At 42.6% G+C, this 23,288-nt stretch overlaps 1 protein-coding gene across 1 annotated transcript; it reads left to right on the top strand.

Annotated features, from left to right (window-relative positions):
- The first annotated feature begins 8,601 nt into the window (after positions 1-8,601).
- Positions 8,602-11,285, top strand: LOC137362779 (probable G-protein coupled receptor 139). Its single transcript, XM_068027023.1, has 2 exons — positions 8,602-8,668; positions 10,390-11,285. The coding sequence occupies exons 1-2, from the start codon at positions 8,602-8,604 to the stop codon at positions 11,283-11,285; spliced, it is 963 nt and encodes a 320-aa protein (XP_067883124.1).
- Positions 11,286-23,288: the final 12,003 nt, after the last annotated feature.

Below are 23,288 nucleotides of genomic sequence, written 5' to 3'. Positions count from 1 at the left end.
GAGGGGGACATTTGCTAGTGCTCTCCGGGGGTTTGAAACTAATTCAGCAGGGGAATGGGAACCTAAAATGTAATGCCAGTGTACAGGATGTTGAGAGTAGTGAGGTCAAGGATAAGGTTACAAGGACGCAAGAGGGCACTGGCAAGCAAGAACCTGGTTTAAAGTGCGTCTACTTCAACGCCAGGAGCATCCGGAATAAGGTGGGTGAGCTTGCAGCATGGGTTGGTACCTGGGATCTCGATGTCGTGGCCATTTCGGAGACATGGGTAGAGCAGGGGCAGGAATGGATGTTGCAGGTTCCGGGATTTAGATGTTTCGATAAGAACAGAGAAGATGGTAAAAGAGGGGGGTTGTGTGGCATTGTTAATCAAGGAGAGTATTACAGCGACAGAAAGGACGTTTGAGGACTCGTCTACTGAGGTAGTATGGGCCGAGGTTAGAAACAGGAGAGGTGAGGTCACCCTTTTGGGAGTCTTTTATAGACCTCCAAATAGTTCCAGAGATGTAGAGGAAAGGATAGCGAAGATGATTCTCGACAGGGGCGAGAGTAACAGGGTAGTTGTTATGGCGGACTTTAACTTTCCAAATATCGGTTGGAAATACTATAGTTCGAGTACCTTAGATGGGTCAGTTTTTGTCCAGTGTGTGCAGGAGGGTTTTCTGACACAGTATGTAGACAGGCCAACCAGGGGCGATGCCACATTGGATTTGGTACTGGGTAATGAACTCGGCCAGGTGTTAGATTTCGATGTAGGTGAGCACCTTGGTGATAGTGATCACAATTCGGTTAGGTTTACCTCAGCGATGGGCAGGGACAGGTATATACTGCAGGGCAAAAATTATAGCTGGCGGAAAGGAAATTATGATGCGATTAGGCAAGATTAAGGATGCGTAGGATGGGGAAGGAAACTGCAGGGGATGGGAACAATCGAAATGTGGAGCTTATTCAAGGAGCAGCTACTGCGTGTCCTTGAGAAGTATGTACCTGTGAGGCAGGGAGGAAGTTGTCGAGCGAGGGAGCCGTGGGTTACTAAAGATGTTGAAGCGCTTGTCAAGAGGAAGAAGAAGGCTTATGTTAGGATGAGACGTGAAGGCTCAGTTAGGGCGCTTGAGAGTTACAAGCTCGCCAGGAAGGATCTAAAGGGAGAGCGAAGAAGAGCAAGGAGAGGACACGAGAAGTCATTGGCAGATAGGATCAAGGAAAACCCTAAGGCTTTCTATAGGTATATCAGGAATAAAAGAATGACTAGAGTTAGATTAGGGCCAGTAAAGGAAAGTAGTGGGAAGTTGTGTGTGGAATCAGAGGAGGTAGGGGAAGCGTTAAATGAATATTTTGCGTCAGTATTTACAGTAGAGAAAGAAAATGTTGTCGAGGAGAATACTGAGATTCAGGCTATTAGGCTAGATGGGATTGAGGTTCACAAGGAGGAGGTGTTATCAATTTTGGAAAGTGTGAAAATAGATAAGTCCCCTGGGCCAGATGGGATTTATCCTAGGATTCTCTGGGAAGCTAGGCAGGAGATTGCAGAGCATTTGTCCTTGATCTTTATGTCGTCATTGTCGACAGGAATAGTGCCGGAAGACTGGAGGATAGCAAATGTTGTCCCCTTGTTCAAGAAGGGGAGTAGAGACAGCCCTGGTAATTATAGACCTGTGAGCCTTACTTCGGTTGTGGGTAAAATGTTGGAAAAGGTTATAAGAGACAGGATTTACAATCATCTTGAAAAGAATAAGTTCATTAGCGATAGTCAGCACGGTTTTGTGAAGGGTAGGTTGTGCCTCACAAACCTTATTGAGTTTTTCGAGAAGGTGACCCAACAGGTGGATGAGGGTAAAGCAGTGGATGTGGTGTATATGGATTTCAGTAAGGCGTTTGATAAGGTTCCCCACGGTAGGCTATTGCAGAAAATACGGAAGTATGGGGTTGAAGGTGATTTAGAGCTTTGGATCAGAAATTGGCTAGCTGAAAGAAGACAGAGGGTGGTCGTTGATGGCAAATGTTCATCCTGGAGTTTAGTTACTAGTGGTGTACCGCAAGGATCTGTTTTGGGGCCACTGCTGTTTGTCATTTTTATAAATCACCTGGAAGAGGGTGTAGAAGGGTGGGTTAGTAAATTTGCGGATGACACTAAATTCGGTGGAGTTGTGGATAGCGCCGAAGGATGTTATAGGGTACAGAGAGACATAGATAGGCTGCAGAGCTGGGCTGAGATGGCAAATGGAGTTTAATACGGAAAAGTGTGAGGTGATTCACTTTGGAAGGAGTAACAGGAATGCGGTGTACTGGGCTAATGGGAAGATTCTTGGTAGTGTAGATGAACAGAGAGATCTTGGTGTCCTGATGCATAAATCCCTGAAGGTTGTTACCCAGGTTAATAGGGCTGTTAAGAAGGCATATGGTGTGTTAGCTTTTATTAGTAGGGGGATCGAGTTTCGGAGCCACGAGGTCATGCTGCAGCTGGACAAAACTCTGGTGAGACCGCACCTGGAGTATTGCGTGCAGTTCTGGTCACCGCATTATAGGAAGGATGTGGAAGCTATGGAAAGGGTGCAGAGGAGATTTACTAGGATGTTGCCTGGTATGGAGGGATGGTCTTACGAGGAAAGGCTGAGGGACTTGAGGTTGTTTTCGTTGGAGAGAAGGAGGAGGAGAGGTGACTTAATAGAGACATATAAGATAATCAGAGGGTTAGATAGGGTGGATGGTGAGAGTCTTTTTCCTCGGATGGTGATGGCAAACACGAGGGGACATAGCTTTAAGTTGAGGGGTGATAGATATAGGACAGATGTCAGAGGTAGTTTCTTTACTCAGAGAGTAGTCGGAGCGTGGAACGCCCTGCCTGCAACAATAGTAGACTCGCCAACTTTAAGGGCATTTAAGTGGTCATTGGATAGACATGTGGATGAAAATGGAATAGTGTAGGTCAGATGGTTTCACAGGTCGGCGCAACATCGAGGGCCGAAGGGCCTGTACTGCACAGTAATGTTCTAATTCTAATTCTAATTCTAATTCTAATTCTGAGACAATCCTGAAAGTCGCTTCAGTATGTGACTCTGGCTGTTGAACTGCACTTCAGGAGTGAAGGCGTCTTTTTCATAAGGTCTGCAACGTGTCTTTTCGAGAACGATCCACCTGAATTATGGACTATTATTTTGATTATTATCTGTAAAAGTGCACTATTCCTTTCAATTGTACTTTCCTTAAGTGTGATTCTGTATGTCGCTGTGTGAGTGAGTGCAGTAGCGGTAGATTTCGGGGTGAGTGTTGAATGAACAGTCCAGAGGGTGTGCATTCATGCAATGCAGGTCATGTGATGAGCAGTTCTGTTCTTCAAACAGGAGCTGAAATGCTCACATGTAGCTTGTATATTCAAACAGGAATCACAAGAAAAATAATAATGTACAATGGACACATTGATGGGCTGATAACAAAATGGTGATAATGAGGCAATGTTGCAAATGATTTGTCAATTGAGTTTGTATAGCTGCATGTTCCAATTGTAATTAAGAGCAGCTGATACTAATTGTGGAAAGATCAGGGGACATCAGGAAGAGCCAGTTTCCACCAGGGGAGGGGTACGGGGGAAGCTGGTCTGGGGAAGGGAAATGTCGTCTGCACTTATGCTGTATGACTACTGTAAATAAACCTATGTGGAAGTAAGACTGGCTCCTGCTTCGTCCTTTTTCAGGCGCCTGTTTACCAAATTAACTTAATGGACCTGCATTTTGCGCCTTCCCAGGTTCAGATATTGTAATTGGGATGTTTCAGGTTCCTTTGTTGATCTCTTTCAGGGCGTGGGATTTGCCTGATTTCAGGGCATGAACGAAATATTCTATGCGGCTATCAGTCCCTCCCTCAGGATAATTCAAACCAACAAGGAACCGAATCACCGCAAAGTAAAAATCTGCAATAATTGCAATTCATGTGAGGGAGAGGCAGAAGGACGTGAGCATGCTTTTGCTGGAAGATTTGCCTGGAAGATTTTTTGGGGAGGTTTGTTGAATGTCAAGTTTGTAAGTGTAGAATGCTCCATCCTGATAGTGTGCGAAATCGAACATAAAAATCACAGAACTATTTGGGAACAAAATGTAAAACTAGGATGTACGGAAGAAATAGATCTTCCCGAGAATGGAAACGAAATTATTGAAATAGAAAAATGCTTGTATTTACGAAGGATTGAATCTGATTCACCAGAGAGTCCGAGTGTTTGATTTCTGTTTGACATGAATGTGAAACATGTGGCAGCTTTGCCTTTTCAGCCAACTGGCATAGTCCTCGGTGTGAGAGGTTTTTTTTTTTTTGCTTTGTTAAGGTAATCCAGAAGATACAATGAATTCCTGGGGTGGGAATTATATTTCTTACTTTCCGTGGAACTCCTTCAATCTGTTGTTAATCACTTCCAGAAATGAGAGCCAGAGCTGTGCGGCTAACAGCTTTCCCACTCACCTGCCAACTGGACCCTCAAGCTACAGATCCATCACCAAGATGGGAACTTTAGCCATCACATTAGCACGACCCTGCACCACCATATTCTCCCTTTTACTACGATGTCCCGCCATGTAGTGGGAAGAGTTGGTTCATGTAATTGCTCAGAGTAAGCTTTGCAAGCCCCATGGTTCTATGGATAGCAGCAGAACTTTCCAAAGAGCCGGTATCAGATCCAATGATCCCTCCTCTTGTCCATATGTTATGCAACCCTGTGTATTGTCCTTGTTCTCTTTATCGTTACAATGTATCGATTGGAAATTATCACAGCCAATCATGAAGCTCGTGGCTTGTTTCAGCAAATAGATCAATGACAGTTTATACTCCCTCCATCTACTCTATGATTTGCCGCTTTCACTTATTTGGTCAAACTTGAGGCCAAGATGAGACGAACATTAGTCTGGTTGAATGACGGCCAAAGTGAACCTGCCTACCTTCACTCTAACAAAAGAACATTTATTGTGCATTGTTTGTGTCAGGCTTGTGCTGATAAAAAGAAGCTGAAAATCTCATCACACATTTTCCAGTAAATTGCCCTGTCCAACAAGAGAGAATCTAACCAACTCCCCGTGATATCCATCATCGTGGTCACTCCCCAATTATCATATTATCAATATCATAGGCATTACCTTTGATCAGAACTGGGCCAGACAAATCAATGTTGTTGCTCCAAGAGAAGATCAGACGCTGGGATTTATGCAATAAATAAATCATCCACTGACTTTTACATCGCAATCTATAAGGCCTCAGGAGTGTTGACAGGCAGAGAGATCTGGGCGTACAGGTTCACAGGTCACTGAAAGTGGCAACGCAGGTGGATAAGGCAGTCAAGAAGGCATATGGCATGCTTGCCTTCATTGGTCGGGGCATAGTGTATAAAAATTGGCAAGTCATGTTGCAGCTGTACAGAACTTTAGTTAGGCCACACTTAGAATATTGCGTGCAATTCTGGTCGCCACACTACCAGAAGGACGTGGAGGCTTTGGAGAGTGTACAGAGGAGGTTTACCAGGATGCTGCCTGGTCTGGAGGGCATTAGATATGAATAGAGGTTGGAAAAACACGGATTGTTTTCACTGGAACGACGGAGGTGGATGGGCGACATGATAGAGGTTTACAAAGTTTTGAGCGGCATGGACAGAGTGAATAGTCAGAAGATTTTTCCCAGGGTGGAAGAATCAGTTACTAGGGGACATAGGTTTAAGGTGCGAGGGGCAAAGTTTAAAGGGGATGTGCGAGGCAAGTTTTTTACACAGAGGGTGGTGAGTTCCTGGAACTTGCTGCCAGGGGAGGTGGTGGAAGTAGATACGATAGCGACATTTAAGAGACATCTTGACAAATACATGAATAGGAAGGGAATAGAAGGATATGGACGCCAGAAGTGCAGAAGGTGTTAGTTTAGACAAGCATCAAGATCGGCGCAGGTTTGGAGGGCCGAATGGCCTGTTCCTGTGCTGCACTGTTCTTTGTTCTTAGTTCATAAGTCAGGAATAATGGAAAACACTCCACTTTCCTGGAACTGTGCCGCCGCCAACAAACCCCAAGCGCCTCAGCAAGTTCCAAGCAAATGGGCTTGCTTGATGTACATCTGGTGCTCCATATTAACACTTAACTCCTTCCACCACCAGCACACAGTGGCTGCCGTGTGTACCATATACAATATCACACCGCAGGAAGTTCCAACATTTTCTTTGACAGCTCCTTTCAAGCACGAGACCGCTAACACCTAAAAGGCTAAGGGCGGCAGACGCATGGAAACATGAATACCTGAATGTTCCCTCCATGCCACAGACATCCTGAGTTGGAACGACATCGCCATTTTTTCATTATTGCTGGGTCAAAATCCTGGAACTTCCTTTCTAATTCCACTGAGGATGCACCGGAAGCAGATGGAGTCCAGCGTTTCAAGAAGGTGGCTCCCCACCTCGTTCCAAAGAGAAACAAAAGATGGATAACAAATCCCAGCCTCGCCAGCAATGCCCACATCCAAGGAACAAGAAGGACCAGCCTTCACCTTGCTGCCTAAGTCTAAGCCCAGATGTTTAGTACATTGGTGCCCTGCCCGTTCCTGAGCTCAGCACATTCTCCACCGTTTCTGAATAAGCGGTCTCCCAATTAAAATGGTGATGAGGAGGAATTTCTTCTCTTGAAAGTTCCATCGCATTTAGAATTCACTTACACAGAAATCAGTGGAGTCTGGGTCATTGAATATATTCAAGGCTGGTTTAGACAGACTTTTCATTGACGAGGAAGTGAAGACTTACTGCTGTCTGGCGGGAAATTGGAATTACAGCCATGTTCAGATCACCTATTATGGTTTTGAATGGCAGAACATGATCCATGGTCTGAGTGGCCTACTCCCACTTTTATTTCTAATGACCTCATCATCATCGGTGAAAGGAAATCTGTTGTATCTCTTGCACTTGCATCGAAAGGAGCTGCGGGCAAGCAAACCAAATCTTGGGTGTGACTGTAGAGTGAACAAAGATATTTTGTTCACGATTTTAGTTGGACATGGTGGAAATGTCGGTGGATGATGTGTTGAAGGTGGAGGCGGTTGGAGTGGAAAGTGAGAATAAGTGAATTAATATCATGGTTCTGGAAGGTAGGGAAGGAGGTGAGGACAGTCACTCGGGTGATGGAACATATAAAGCTGAGGCCTCTGCAAAACTAATGCGAGGAATGCACGGTTAATGTGAAATGAAGAGACTGCAGAAGCTCTGGTATGAAAGATGGCATCGTTGGGAAAAACAGAAGGTGTTGAGAAAACTGAGAGAATGGAAGTTATTATTTATGCAAAGTGGAGTTGGAGGAAGTGTGGTCAAGATAATTGTGGAAGTTGGTGGATTATAGTAAATATTGATGCAAAGTCTGTCCACTTAAATGGAGAGAAGGAATTCGTGGAAGAGAAGTGAAGAGTCACAGATGGACCGTTTTCAGGCGAGGGAGGTACAGATATTTAAATGCAAATTTGATTAAAGTTACGAACTCTATGTGAAAGAAGGGTTTGACACAGCCACAATCATCGAGGTATCAGATAAAGAGGTTGAAAAGGGAAACAGAGTAGCTCGGACTGTGTGAGGGATAGAACGATATTGACAATCCTGCCATTGTGTCCAGTTCTAGGCACCACACTTTGAGGAACAATGTGTGGACGTTACAACGGATGTCGAAAATGTTCAAGAGAGAATTCCAGGGGTCACAGATGTTTTATGCTGACAGATTAGACAATCAAATTGAGAGAAAGGCTGATAGATTTGGTCCAAAGCATGGGCGGTTTAAACAGAGTAGACACAGAGAAACCGCTCTCATTGGCAGACGTGGCAAAAACCAAAGGACGCGGGTTTAATGGATTGGCAATAGAATCAATGGGGACATGAGGGAAAACGTATGTTTCCACAGCACGTGTTTAGGATACGAAATGAACTGGCTGAAAGAGTGGTGAAGCCAGATTCAATCAGAAGCGAATTGAATAAGCAAACTGAAGAGAAAAAAACAATGCAGGTCAGTGATGAGGAGATGTGGGAGTAAGTTTAGATGAACTGCCCGTGCAGAGAGCTGACACGGACAAGACAGACTAAATGGCCAGCTGCTGTGTTCCAACCATTCTATACTCCTTTTTGTTTGAATATATGAATTGTTAAACGGAATTGCATAGATAAAGAGAGCATCCACGGTATAGACGAACGGTTAGAGGCTTCTCTGACGTTAGGAATTTAATTTCAGAATCGTCATGCAGAGTGAATGCCATCACTAAAACGACATGAAATCTACAGATGGGACTCATGATTTTTGTAGGACTTCCTTCATTTCTCTTTAACACAGCTTCCAGTTCTGAATAGTTGCTTATTGTGATCAGATTTGGCCAGTCTTGCAGGTAGGAATGGGTTAAATTCAATTTTAGTGGAAAATATATTCCATCAACAGGGAATTAACACAGCTGTCGTAATCTGTTTGTTCAAGATTAAGAAAAAAAGTTAGAACAATTTTGCAACCTCAGTATTCCCATGGAGATCCGGGAGGACATAAAGTTAATGCACTGGGAATGTGTCAGCTCAGAATTTATTTCAGGGATATTACATGCAGCACAAACAGACCGATCACTCCAAGCAGAAAATGCACCGACCAATTCAATGGGTGAGGAACATATTCTGTTTGACCCTTGCAATAATTGACGTTCCTGGTAAGTGTATATATCCAATGAAGGTTTGTAAATCTGTGTATGAGCTGGTTTCTACCATTACCATTGGAATAATAATATTACATGAGATCGAATGGTTACAGTTACAAAGACACACATTCAATAATATAATTGTATTAATTTCCTGAATTATCTGTGCAATTTTAATCTGTTGTCTCAACTGTTTCAAGCTCAAGGCACACTACATTGTAAAGTTGTTGAATTATGTGGAATGTTGTATTCTGTAGAATCAGAGCTCAAACAGGAAAATCTCAGAGGGGAAGGATGACTGGAATTATCTGTTAATGTAGAATTATCCTGTGTGTGTGTGCACGAACTGGAGTGGAGCACCTGACCTCAGCGATCATGTATAACTGGGAGTCTTTGTCACTCTGGAACTGCACTGATTGTGTCTGACTAACTGGTGTGGACAACGTAACACTAGGGACTGTGTATTTCCTGGAGTATCTGTCATTGTATTCAGTGCGGATCACCATCTTACTCTTTCTCTAAGTAGAGTTGTTGACAGCACTATCAGGTGCTGATTAATTTCCTTCCCGAGCACGGTCCTGAGAAGCGTTTGGTCATGAGTGCACTGCAATAATAAATAATCCTCTTCAATATTACGAAAAATACTGATGACTATGACTTGTTAATAGACAAGTTACTGATCTTACAGCGCATAAATCGGGCATTCGATGCAACGAGATCATGGCTGTCTTCCTGCTCTTCACGAGCCACTCTTCATTCCACCTCATCTATTCCTATTTGTATATCCTTGCAATCCTGTCTCCCTCATGTACTAACTTCGCTTCGTCATGTTTTTCCCCCCATTGCAACTACTCCAAGAGGTCTCAATTCCACGTTCCCAGCAGTACAAGTGAATAGATCTCTCCTGAATTCCATCGTGCATTTATTGATGACCATTTTATTTTCAGGAAATGCAGAACTGGTCACCAGCAAAGATGAAAATATCAGGTCCACGTTATCCCTCTCTAAACCTTATATAATTTTAAAGGCCTCATTTAGTTCAACACTCATCCTTCTCTTATCGACAGAATGGAGCCACAACATATCCCGATCACTTTCATCCCCCAGTTATGGTATTATTTTTGTGAAGAATACGTGCACCTGTTGATAACCCTGGATATTTTTATCATGTGTAGTCCAGAAGAGTACACATTATTTACATGTTCAATCACCACCTTTATAATACATTATTATGACACTTTTCTTTTAATGATATTCCTGTAGAAATGAAAGCCTGTGCTGTGATCACATTTGCATTGACTAAATAAACTCCCTTTTCAATCTAACTCATTTATACATCAAAGAGAGTGATCCAAGACGTATGAGTGCCTCCTATCTGTGGGACTGGTTCGAATCGGGGAGGAATTTCTTCGACACCAGGGAGTGTTTCGAGTCCGGAATGGGTTCCTACACTGGCAGTGGTTGGAGATCGGGTACAGTTCTCCAGTCTACCCATTCTTTGGCTCCTCATTACTATATTTAACTAGTTGACCAGCGTCCGGTGAGCGGGGTGCTGTACTCCCCCCGTCCAGGATTTGTTAAATCTGGAAGTGTTGGTGTTGGAGGCAGGTTGAGGTCATGGACCCGATCCCAATCCAGACGGTTTTCGTTCTAAAATCCTCCCTGCATGGGTTGAGAAGCGGAGAATGTTTTTCCAGTAATTTACAGCCACTTCTCCCTTCTCTCCTTTCCAGTTAATTTAGTGTCAATTGTGATCCTGTCCAAGGGAAATTGCGGACTCTCCAGCTGCACCACCCGTTACCTGGTGGCCATGTCAACGGCGGATCTACTGGTCATTATCACTGAGATCATACTCCGGAGAATCAATAACTTTTATTTCCCATTTAATTTCCTGGACCTCACCTCTGTGTGTCGCCCTCTCTATGCCTTGATCCGTGCAGCCGTCGACTGTTCCGTTTGGTTCACCATCACTTTCACATTTGATCGATTTGTCGCCATTTGTTGCCAGAAGCTGAAATCAAAATATTGCACCAGGAAAACTGCGAGTGTGGTTCTGTCAACAACTGGCATCCTGCTCTGTCTGAAAAATATTCCCATCTACTTTAGATATGAACCTGGATGGGTAACAGACAATGTCGAATGGAGCTGTTCTAATAAGCCAAGCTATTTTACTGACCCTCGGTGGATTGGTTGGAGAAGATTTGAAAAAGTTTTAACACCATTATTGCCGTTCATTTTAATTCTGTTGCTGAATGCTCTGACGGTCAGACACATTTTAGTGACCAGTCGACTTCGCCAGAGACTGAGGGGTCAGAGCAAGAAAGATAATCACAGTGACTCTGAAATGGAGAGAAGAAGGAAGTCCATGATTTTACTCTTCAGCATATCTGGCAATTTCATATTTCTGTGGCTGGTGTATATTTTATATATCTTTGATGTTGGTTATTTCTTCGATGATGATTCTTTTTATATCTTTGAAAAGGTCGCATATATGCTACGGAATGTAAGTTGCTGTACGAACACATTTATTTATGTGGCCACTCAGTCCGAGTTCAGAGAGCAGTTAAAGAGCGCCGTGAAATATCCAGTTACATCAATTATTAAATTAATTAATAAACAAAGCAACTGAGACCAGCTTAAAGATCCAGTGGTTAATGGAGAAGAGGTGACCGCTGGAGGTCCAGAAGAAAATGGCCTGTAGGAGTAAAGACAAACACTAGAGCTGTTAGTGACGGGAAGAGGGGGTCTAGAGCAAGAGGATGGGAAGTAAATGAACAGAAATCATAAAAGATAACGAGTAGTGAGCAAAGGGAAAGAGATGAACTTCGTAAATGGGTCAGGAGAAGAGTGACTGCTCTCCCTAAAGGAACTGATGTGAAAGAAGCTTGAACTGGATATGACACCTATCATTAAACAGGAACCATGTAGTTTAATATGTATGCTAACTGACTTGATCAATTAAATGTATCTGTAGAATAAAACATTTATGTTTAAAAACAACATTTTTTCCTGATATTCCACTGGACACATTTATTCTTAATTGCTTTGGCAACCTGGGAATGTTGAGGTGAATTGTTTACGGTAGTTGACATTGTTGATAAGAAGATGAAACTGTGCTTGTCCGACTGCTTTGTATCTGCAAGGATGGAATATGTGTTCACACAATGAAATGTTAACTCTTGGAGCCGAGGAAATAAGAGATGGAGATGCTTTTCGCGTACTCCACTCTAATTACAGAGGTGTGGTGACAACAGATGAACATCACGTTAAATTAATGGAAGAGTTAACTCAAAGGATATCATAATAAGGAATCGGAAGCCCAAAAGATGGAAACTCAGAGTCTTTGCTGGTACAGTTAACAATGGTGTCTGTGGTGTAATTATTCTGAAACACAGTTCAACGTAATGTCAATTCAGAGACAGGAGAACAAAGGCATCGCCTGTGCTGGCAACATTCAAAGAATCCTGGTCTTGAAGGATAAGAAACTTCCACATTGCCTTGAGTGCTTTTATGTTCAGTATTTATATCATCTTGCTTAATGAATTATACTGGATTCATAAGTAGTCGTTATTTGTAACTTGTTAGGTCAGGCACAACTGAGGACCCCATTGAGGTAAATTGAAAATTCAGAACTGCGAATTTCTAAATAAAAGTTTTTAAGCATGAAAATCCCAAAATATGCAATGGTGCAACTTGGGGCCAGACGTTGAAAAAGGCTGAAACAAAATGACTGGTTGTGAAGTTGAGTGGAATCTTGCTCAGATTAGTCTGACCAACTTTTTTTCATTTAAGGAAGGGAATTCTTAAGTGGAACAACCAGACATTGATTCGAAAGACCTGTGAATCAGATGTCATTTGAATTACGAGGTAAAAGATTGGTAAAAAAAACATAGAACGAATATCAGCAGAAAAGAGGAATAATTTAGTATTTTAAGCTTCCAAGAACCATAGTATCATAGAAATATCAAATGTTTAAGGCACAGAAAGAGGCCACTTTGACCCATCGTGTCTGTGCCAGCCAGAAAAGGATCCACCTATTTCAATCCCACCTTCCAGCATTTGGTTCTTAGCCCTGCAGATTATGTTAGTTGAGGTACATATCCAGACTCTTTTTCAGTGAGTTGAGCGTCTCTGCCTCAAATACACTTTCAGGCAGTGAGGTCCAGAGCCCTATCACCCTCTGGGTGAAAAAAGTTTGTCCTCATCTCCCCTCTATTTCTCTAGCAATCAGTATAAAGCTATGCCCACACCCCACCCCCCCCCCCCCCCCCCCACCCCGTCTCTGACCTCTCTGCTAAGGTGAATAAATCCTTCACTTCCACTCTATCCAGGCTCCCCAAGATTTTGTACATTTCAATCAGATCTCCTCTCAGCCTTCTCTGTTCCAAAGAGACTAAACCCAGCCTATTCAATCTTTCCTCCAACCTGCATTGTTCCAGTTCTGGCAACATCCTCGTAAATCTGTTTTGCACCCTCTCCAGTGCAATTACATCCTTTCTGTAATAAGGTGACCAGAACTGCACACAGTACTCAAGTTGTGGTCCAACCAATGATTTAGTCCGTTCCAGCATAACTTCCCTATTCTTATATTCTATACCACAGCTAATAAAGGTAAAGATTCCCTATGCCTTCTGAACCACCTTATCGACCTGTCCTGCTACCTTCAGGGATCTGTGGAAATTGACTCCAAGGTCCCTCACTTCCTCTACACTTCTCAGTATTTTCTCATTTATCGTGTACTCCTTTGCCTTGTTTGACCTCTCAAAATGCATCAGCTCGCATTTCTCTGTCTGAAATTCCATTTGTCACTTTTGTGCCCATCTGACCAGACCATCAATAACTTCCCGCAGCCTGCAGCTATCCTCCTTGTTATTTGCCAATCAGCTAATCTTCGTCTGGTCTGCAAACTTCTTGTCCATGCCCCCTACTTTTACGTCCAAATCGTTAAGATATACTACAAAAAGCAGGGGACCCAGTACTGAGCTCCACGGAATACCACTGGTAACAGCCCTACAGTCATTAAGACACCCGTCAACAATTACCCATTGTTTCCTGCCACTAAGCCAATTTTGTATCCACCTTGCTGCATTTCTCTGAATCCCATGGGAATTTTTTTTTACCGGTCTGCCATGTGGGAACTTGTAAATAGCCTTGATAAATTCTATGTTGACCACATCAGCTGCACTACCCTCATCTATCTTCCTTGTTACTGCTTCAAAAAATGTGATCATGTTGGTCAAATAAGATCTTCTCTTAACAGAACCATACTGACTATCCTTGATTAACCTGTGCCTATCTAAGTAACAGTTTATCCTATCTGTCTGAATAGATTCCAATAATTTGCCCACGACTGAGGTCAGGCTGACTGGCCTGTAATTATTCTGTCTATCTTTCACTCCTATTTTAATCAGAGGTACAACGTTAGCATTTCTCCAATCCTCAAGCACCGCACCCCTGTATCCAGTGAGGACCATGGTGCTGAGGACGCCGTGGATAGCATGTTTAGCGAGGTGGCCACACCGCAGGTAATGGCTGCACAGGCAGAAGAGGGATGGCCGTCCACCAGGAGGAGTAGTAGGCGCAGGCAGGTAGTGCAGGAGTCCTGTTGAAGAAAATCCAGATTGTGCCCAATTGTTGAACAAATTCTCCGGACTCAGACGTTGGGAATCAAACCCTTTATAGCATGATATCATGGGGGAGCACACCTAACCTCAATGCGGTCCAGCGCTACTCCCGCCAACTACAAATCGCCGTGGACTTAAATAGTATAAAAGAAGCAGAGCTAGCAGTTTCACAATTAAGCAGAAACCACAGGACAACCACAAGACCACCTGCAGCTCTGTGCCCTTTGCAATGTCCGAGGTCAGTAGAGCGTTAGTTCGAGCAGAACAAGCTATTGTTCCCTATTTAACGTACACACTCCAGGTACTATATTTGGCCGTTACTTCTGGCTAGGTTGCACAAACATGATAAAAGCGGAAGAGTCAGTAACGAACACTCTGCTTTCACTTCCCCAAAATCCATCTTGAGCTCTGTCCCTTCCTAAGCCAGATGATTGTGGTCAGTTGCTCTGTCTACATTTCCTGACCATTGGTTAGGTTAGCTACAAGCTGCGTCCTGTTTTTCTATTTCTACAAAGTTAAGTAATAATTAGCAAAGCTCAGAAAATTCTCCAACAATCCCTCCTTTTATCATACCATGATAACACAATATCATCGTATGTGGAGGGGAGAGGTATTTAAAGTAGTCATTGAAGCATAATATCTTTTTCTGCCATCGCGCTGTCCCAGCCGCAAGGCCAAGCCAGCAATACATGATTGATTAATCTCAGTTTAAATGTCCCCATAAAATTCTGTTCTTAAAATTCTAAAATTCTGTTCTCACAGTCCCCTCTTGACTCTTCTACAACCCTTTTAAGAATCCTTCCCTTGATCCCACCTCGGTGCCTTTAATGGTCTCTATTTGTCGAGAAACAGCCTTCAACACCCGGAGGGGTCGCACTCAATACGTCGCCTGCTTATATCACAAGGGGGCAGCGGGAACTCTGTAAAGGCATAAGTTTTGCAGGGGCTTCAAATACTTGCTTACAACATAAAAGGTGGTACACTTGTACAATTAAAAATTCATTTAAACATCACTGTTACATTATCGATTGTATAAACATAATACAATTTCATAAAGTACATTGGTCATTCATTTGCTCACTTTAAGTACATATGAGAAGGTTATCCAATTACCCTTTTATGGCATAACTAATTGTCCCTCCTTTTACAGAGCAAGCTCGAACACTGATTGCTTTTCGGGTAGCTGTCCAACCTGTGTTCATACATCCTCTTGCATTGCCTAATCAATTTCTTAAGTTGCCAAATTAAGTAGGTCACATATAACACCATGATACCCAAAACCACTATCAGGACATGGGAGATAATTCTAAACCAGGGGTGTATCTGCACGTCTGACCCCCAGTTCCATAAGTCCTCCTGCCAGGTAGAATCATTTATCTTGTCAATCTCATCTTGTAGCATCTTCGACTGTTGTTCCAGCTTGCAATGGCTTCCAGCTGCTGTCTCTCTTTACCCAAGCGTGTGAGCAATGGCTGAATAGTATATTCATATTCTCGGAGGTAATTTGTCAATTCCTCCTTAATACTTTCTGTCACAGTTATCGTTTCTGTCTTTTGCTCATGTATCTGTACCAACTCCATCTTCCCCACTCGGGTTGGTAATTGTGGGTTGAACCAAATCATACTGTTGTTCACCGGACAAGTCCGTTTATGTCCATACTGGTACTCCCTCGCTGTGGTGGTTAAGCAATATCTCCCCTTTCCCATATAGGCCACATGGGTTTTTCCTGACAATGCTTTCCTAGTCTTCATGGTGCAATTTACAGTGGTATTAAATCCACATTTTGATTCTGCCGTTTTATATATAGGATGAGGACATATGATCACCTGGTTTTCCAGACTACACTCAGACAATGGACAATGTTGTTCCAATTACCTCTTTTCCAATTTCCACAACATATGGTAAAATATCATTGTATTTTATGTAATCTTTTCCCCTTATCACTCCTATATTTTCTACTTCATGTAATTGTATCCCTAACTTATCTCTCAGAATTACAGGTATTCCCAACACTACTCCAATACTCATAGATCCTGTATTTACACATTCCTGACCTTTCCATACCTTAAGTTTTCTGAGTTGGCACCTGATAATTTTAACATTTGTGTGACTAGCTAAGTCCTCCAACTGGGTGTAATTTATCCAAACTGGTACCCGTCCTGCATCAATTTGCCTCCAATTTTCCTTCGTTTGTTCTAACATCCACGGACCATATGTACTACAAACACTTTCATTATTTGAAATGTCGTGGACCTCCTTTACCTTTTCTATGATATCATTAATAGTATGAGCATGACATTCCGTACTCTCACCAGTCCTGTCACCGTTTTTGACAGATCCTGTCCTACTTTAGCTACACCACTTCTGTGCCTTTTGTTCCTTTTTTAAAAAAAATATCCTTTACTAGCTGACTGAGAGTTCTAACCTTCTGGTCCACATTTTCCAAATCTACAGTATTGACAATTGAAGTTCCTGTATTAAGGACTGTGGCTGCGTCATTCACTAAACTGCGTTTATGGCTCTTTCCCTTTATTATTTTCTCATTACCAAATTCCTGTCTCAACAATTGTTACAGTAATACCTTGTACAACTCTCGGGTCTTCTCAGGGCACCAGTCAGGTAGCTGGATATCTGAGAAAATCAATATTACCGGTACCAACTCAAGCTTTACATTATCATATACAATTTTATTAGGTTTTATTATCACAAGACTATTTTCTAGTCCTGTAGTCAAGAACGGGCAAGGGAGACCAGTCACTTTTGGCTGTTGGTTCGTAACCTTACTCGTCGGTAATTAGAATGTGGGATTAACCATGGGGGTTGGTGCTTCTTATCTGTTTAATCTCATAACCAGAAATAGGAACAGTCCCTTTTTTTTTAGAGCTTTAATATCTTGCGCTAGGGGAGTTCGAGGATTGTCAGCACTCACTTTTGCTCTGTCTCATGCTTTCCCTGTGTTATTACTGTTCCCAAATAAGAAACCTTTTCCTTCATTATCGGTGCCATTTTCAGCCTAACTTTCACTCTAACCTTCTTGAAAGAAGGTGGAATATCGATGGATTATTATAAAATCCCTGGGAGAGACACGTCCAGATGCACTGTTGTCCCTTGAACGTAAATGCAAATTTATATTGACTCTTGTGCCAACTGTATGGACCAGAACCCATTGCTAATGTCCAACACAGTAAACCACTGATTTGTTATTTTCTAAAACTTTGAATGTCCTCTTAAATATCAGATACATTTCCGTTTTAGTGCTTTAAATAACCACTCATATCAGTTAAATTTTGTTTATTGATTCCAATTTCTTATGCCCAGACTTGGTTGTACTTTTTGTACGTTAAGGACAGAAGTGTTTGCAACTATCTTCCCTTCTCAAGCATTTTGTCTCATTGATAAAGATGCTATGATATTTGATGTCTGCAATTCAGTTTTAAATTCTCTAAGCTGCTGGATCTCTTGTTGTGACATCAGCCTTGGAACCTGCCGTCACCTGCTTAAAAAGAATCCATTGTGGCTCTGCCCCTGAGCCCAATGGGTTAATTTGTCCAATTCTATCTGTCAACTTAGAAATGTAAGATTTAACAATGTCCAATATGTATAAATTTGACTCTCAGCTTTGCAAAAAGTCGCAGCGGGTTAAGTTCCTTGTTTGTCTCCAAGGGGGCAGAGCAAAACATTCTCAGCCACGTCACTTTACGAAACCTTTCTTTTCTGATCGAAAAGAACTATCTATTTTAAACCTTTTCAATCCTTTTGGTATCCTTAGGGTTTAAAAACAACAAAATCATGTGTAACATTTTTCAACTTCAAAGGAACTCATCTCCATCAGGAAAGACAGCATTTTAGATTAAACTCCAATTGTTTCCAAACTTTTTGTATCTCTTGTCAGAGGTTCCTAATCCAAGGAATTTTACGACAAAGATGATTCCAATTCCAATTCATTGCAATAATATTTAAAAATCAAAACTGCTGATGTTATCTGAGTGAGTCCCCTGTTCGGAACTTAAGACTTCTCCAAAACTCGACATGCTAAACTTGGAAGTTCATTGTGGTTGCAAATGACATTTCCAGTTCTTCAACTTAAACAGGTCAATTAACCTTAACAGTATTAATTCAATTCAGACTTATTAACTTATAATACTTATTAACTACACACAGAACAGAATAGCACGTGCTTATTTTAAAATATAGGTAAATTACATCACTTTCTTGCTCTTTCTTCAGGCACCTTTTCAAATGACTGTAATAAAACCAAAAACTAAAGAAAAGGTTATTTAACATTCTTACAACAAAAGACTTAACACTAGGTCCTTACACAAACTTAAATCTTTTTAAACGGACAGAATCTTTCCTATACCTCCTTTTCTATCCTTTCTTTCCCTTAAAACAAGATAACAGTCAGTAAAACATGTCTTCAAATTTAGACTGTAAAATAAAACAATAGCAGCGTTTCCAATTAAAACAATGTACCAAACCCCAAATTAGATTTCTGCCAGACATCTTCAGACCTTCAAGGCTGAAGCTTATCCCTCAGAAAATTGTTCATTGCCTTTTCACAGTTGCAAAACCAACTAAAAATAAAACTTTAACTTAAAATATAATTCAATTTTATATCCCATTCCTGGGTGCACAATCTTAAATCGAAATGAACACACTCAACAATCACTTTTCACACTCATTCAATTCCAAACAACTTAATAGACTCATGCTTTGAACATTAAAGCCAGTCAACAAAGAGTTAATGACAGTCAGTTCTACAGAATACAAGCTGTGCTTCCCAGATATTCAATTCATTCACGGAAGCTTCAGACATTCTCACAGTCGAATCAAAGACACAGTTACTTGTTTTACTCCAAAACATACCTATCTTTAAATCACATATTTACCGTGGTGCTTCTGCGTCTCCTTCGAGGGGCAAACGGACGTGGGTTGCCTTTCTTCAGAGGACATGGTTTACTTGTCCCAGGGGCAACCCTTCCTTCTTGGAATCCGTTGAGTCCACTCTTACTTCTAATTTCTCAAAACCTTCTAAATTTACGAGTTCTTTTCTATGAATCAAGTAGCATTAAAACACAGGAAAACAAACAAGACACAACAAAACGAATCGACACAAGGATACGAACAGGCGCAGTTAATGTTAAATTCTCAAGGTCAGCTAACTGGCACACCCCTGTCTCTCAGGCCAATGCTCTTTCGTTCTCCTTCCATCCCACAACCTCTCTCTCCAGGGCCAGATTCCGGCTCGTGTACTCAGGAGCAACGATCACGTGCCTGTCGGGTCAATTTGGTAGTTTAGTTACAGCCCCAGTCGTTCACCGTCCCAGACGGTTGTTCTAACTCCTTTTGTCCCACAGCCTCTTTACTCCACCCGGTGGAGGAACCGCTCGTGCAAACTCAAATTAGGATCACCAAATTCCCGGAATTTGGTACGACTATACCGAATTCGCCACATTTTACTGGATTTTCTACTTATCTCCTTTTCAACTTCCCTTCGCGGAATTTTAGATCTTTTCTGATCAGGTTTCAGCCAATTCTTCCTTGACCCCTTTAGTCCCCCTCTCCCAGTTATCTGGCCTTCATGTGGGGCCCAGTCGCCCTCTTAATTCCGGCAAAAGCTGGGTGATTGAGACACTCGGGTCGCAGAAAAGTTGACTTACCCCTGATCCTGTCGATTAGTTTTTTTACTAGGTTCTTTTGTCTCCCGTGAACTCAGGGATCCTGCCGACTACGCCAAACTGTTGAAGAAAATCCAGATTGTGCCCAATTGTTGAACAAATTCTCCGGACTCAGACGTTGAGAACAAACTTTTTATTGCATGATATCATGGGGGAGCACACCTGACCTAAATGCAGTCCAGTGCTGCTCCCGCCAACTACAAATCGCCGTGGACTTATATAGTATAAAAGAAGCAGAGCTAGTAGTTTCACAATTAAGCATAAACCACAGGACAACCACAAGACCACCTGCAGCTCTGTGCCCTTTGCAATGTCCGAGGTGAGTAGAGCGTTATTTCGAGCATAACAAGCTATTGTTCGCTATTTAACGTACACACTCCAGGTACTATATTTGGCCGTTACGTCTGGCTAGGTTGCACAAACATGATAAAAGCGGAAGAGTCAGTAATGAATACTCTGTTTTCACTTCCCCAAAATCCATCATGAGCTCTGTCCCTTCCTATGCCAGATGATTGTGGTCAGTTGCTCTGTCTACATTTCCTGATCATTGGTTCGGTTAGCTACAAGCTGCGTCCTGTTTCTCTGTTTTTACAAAGTTAAGAAATAATTAGCAAAGCTCAGAAAATTCTCCAACAGTGCCCAACTGAAAGGAGAAATGGGGTCTCAGTGAAGGTGGCATTTTGAATGACAGGACCTCTGACAGTGCAGCGCCCCTTCAGTACTGCATTGGAATATCAGTCTAGATGCAGTTCAAGTCCTTGGATATGGATTTGAACTCACGACCGAATGGTTCCATCTGAACTTGCATAGTCTCTGCATAGTCAAGGAACTGTGGTTCGAATGTACTTGAAGGGGAAAGATGTCCAATTTTGCAGCTGTATCTAGACAGTCACACGTTTGGAAATTGATAGGATATTTTTGCTTACCATTTTTTAAATGAGAGAGTGCAGCGAGGATTTACATGGGTTGTTTTGGTCTTTGTACCTCCGTAGTGCCAAGAAGTAAATGATCTGTTGGAGAAGATACTGAGGGATAGGATCTATTCCCATTTGGAAGATTATGGGCTTATCAGTGATAGGCAACATGGTTTTGTGCAGGGAAGGTCATATATTACCAAATTAATAGAATTCGTTGAGGAAGTGACAAAGTTGATTGATGAGGGAAGGGCTGTAGATGTCATATCCATGGACTTCAGTAAGGCGTTTGATAAGGTTCCCCATGGTAGGTTGATGGAGAAAGTGAAGTCGCATGGGGTCCAAGGTGTACCAGCTAGATGGATAAAGAACTGGCTGGGCAACAGGAGACAGAGAGTAGCAGTGGAAGAGAGTTACTCAAAATGGAGATGTGTGACCAGTGGTGTTCCACAGGGATCCGTGCTGGGACCACTGTTGTTTGTGATGTGCATAAATGATTTGGAAGAACGTATAGGTGGTCTGATTAGCAAGTTTGCAGACGACACTAAGATTGGTGGAGTAGCAGATAGTGAAGGGGACTGTCAGAGAATACAGCAGAATATAAATAGATTGGAGAGTGGGCAGAGAAATTTCAGATGGAGTTCAATCAGGGCAAATGCGAAGTGATGCATTTTGGAAGATCCAATTCAAGAGTGAACTATACAATAAATGGAAAAGTCCTGGGTAAAATTGATGTACAGGGAGATTTGGGTGTTCAGGTCCATTGTTCCCTGAAGGTTGCAACGCAGGTCAGTAGACTGGTCAAGAAGGCATACGGCATGCTTTCCTTCATCGGACGGGGTATTGAGTACACGAAGTGGCAGGTCATGTTACAGTTGTATAGGACTTTGGTTCGGCCACATTTGGAATACTGCGTACAGTTTTGGTCGCCACATTACCAAAAGGAAGTAGATGATTTGGAGAGGGTGCAGAGGAGGTTCACCAGGATGTTGCCCGGTATGGAGGGCTCTAGCTATGAAGAGAAGTTGAGTAGATTAGGATTATTTTCATTAGAAAGACGGAGGTTGAGAGCGGACCTTATTGAGTGGTACAAAATCATGAGAGGTATAGACAGGGTGGATAGCAAGAAGTTTTTTTCCCAGAGTGGGGGATTCAATTACAAGGGGTCACGGGTTCAAAGTGAGAGTGTAAAAGTTTAGGTGGATATGCGTGGAAAGTTCTTTACGCAGAGGGTGGTGGGTGCCTGGAACACGTTGCCAGCGGAGGTGGTAGACGCGGGCACGATAGCGTCTTTTAAGATGTATCTAGACAGATACATGAATGGGCAGGAAGCAAAGAGATACAGACCCTTAGAAAGTAGTCGACAGGTTTAGATAGAGGATCTGGATCGGCGCAGGCTTGGAGGGCCGAAGGGCCTGTTCCTGTGCTGTAATTTCCTTTGTTCTTTGTTCTTTGTATAACCTTATAGCTCAATTCCCTCATCCGAGGAGCCATTCTGGGTACTCTGCTGTGCACTTTCTCCAGGATCTTCGCATCGTGCGTGTGTATGTTTGTGTGGGAGGTCCTGTGATGTTCTGTGTTTCTCAGGCTCTACGCTGTGGTGTGTGTCTGTGTATGTTTGTGCATGTGTGTGTGTATATGAGAGCTTGGTTTTTGCGCTCTATGTGTTTTTGTCAGGATCTGTGTTGTGCGTGCGTGTGAGCGTGTGTCTGTGACAGGGCTTGGGTTATGGTGTGTGTGTGTGTGTGTATCAGTGCCTGTGTTGTGATGTATGTGTGCGTCTGTGTGTCTGTCTGTGTGCGTGGCTGTCTTTGTCAGGTCTTGGCTTGTGGCTTCTGTTTGTGTTTACGTGTCATGGCCTGCGAGGTTCTCTGTGTGTTTTTGTGCTGTGTGCACGTTTGTGTGTGCCTGTTCCTGTCTCTGGACCTGGGTTTTCCTGTGTGTGTGTGTGTGTGTGTGCGTGTGTGCGTGTGTTTGTGTCAAGCTCTGGTTTGTGCTCTGTGTGTGGCTGTTTCCGTGTGTGTTTATATGTGCCAGGCCCTGGTTTGTGCTCAGTCCGTGTGTCCGTGCTTGATTATGCCACAGGACATGGGTTCTTGTCTGTGCATGTGTGTTGTATTTTTCTGTGTGCGTGTGTATGTTTGTTTGTCAGAACCTGCGTTTTGAAGCATGTATGTTTGTATATGTCTGTCTCAGGGCCTGGGTTGTGCACAGCGTGTGCATACGGACCCCAGAGTTGCAGAAGCTTTTAGTTTAGACAGCCATCAAGATCGGTGCAGGTTTGGAGGGCCGAATGGCCTTTTCCTGTGCTGTACTGTTCTTTGTTCCTTGTGTGTTTGTCTGTGTATCAGGGTCCCTGTTGTGCTTTGAGTGTTTGTGTTTGTATGTGTGTCAGAGCCCGGGTTGTGCAATATGT

This window comes from Heterodontus francisci, unplaced genomic scaffold (genome assembly GCF_036365525.1).
Source record: "Heterodontus francisci isolate sHetFra1 unplaced genomic scaffold, sHetFra1.hap1 HAP1_SCAFFOLD_237, whole genome shotgun sequence".
Classification (NCBI taxonomy): domain Eukaryota; kingdom Metazoa; phylum Chordata; class Chondrichthyes; order Heterodontiformes; family Heterodontidae; genus Heterodontus; species Heterodontus francisci.
Note: the sequence above shows the minus strand (reverse complement) of the source record. Positions and strands in the feature narration are given on the sequence as shown.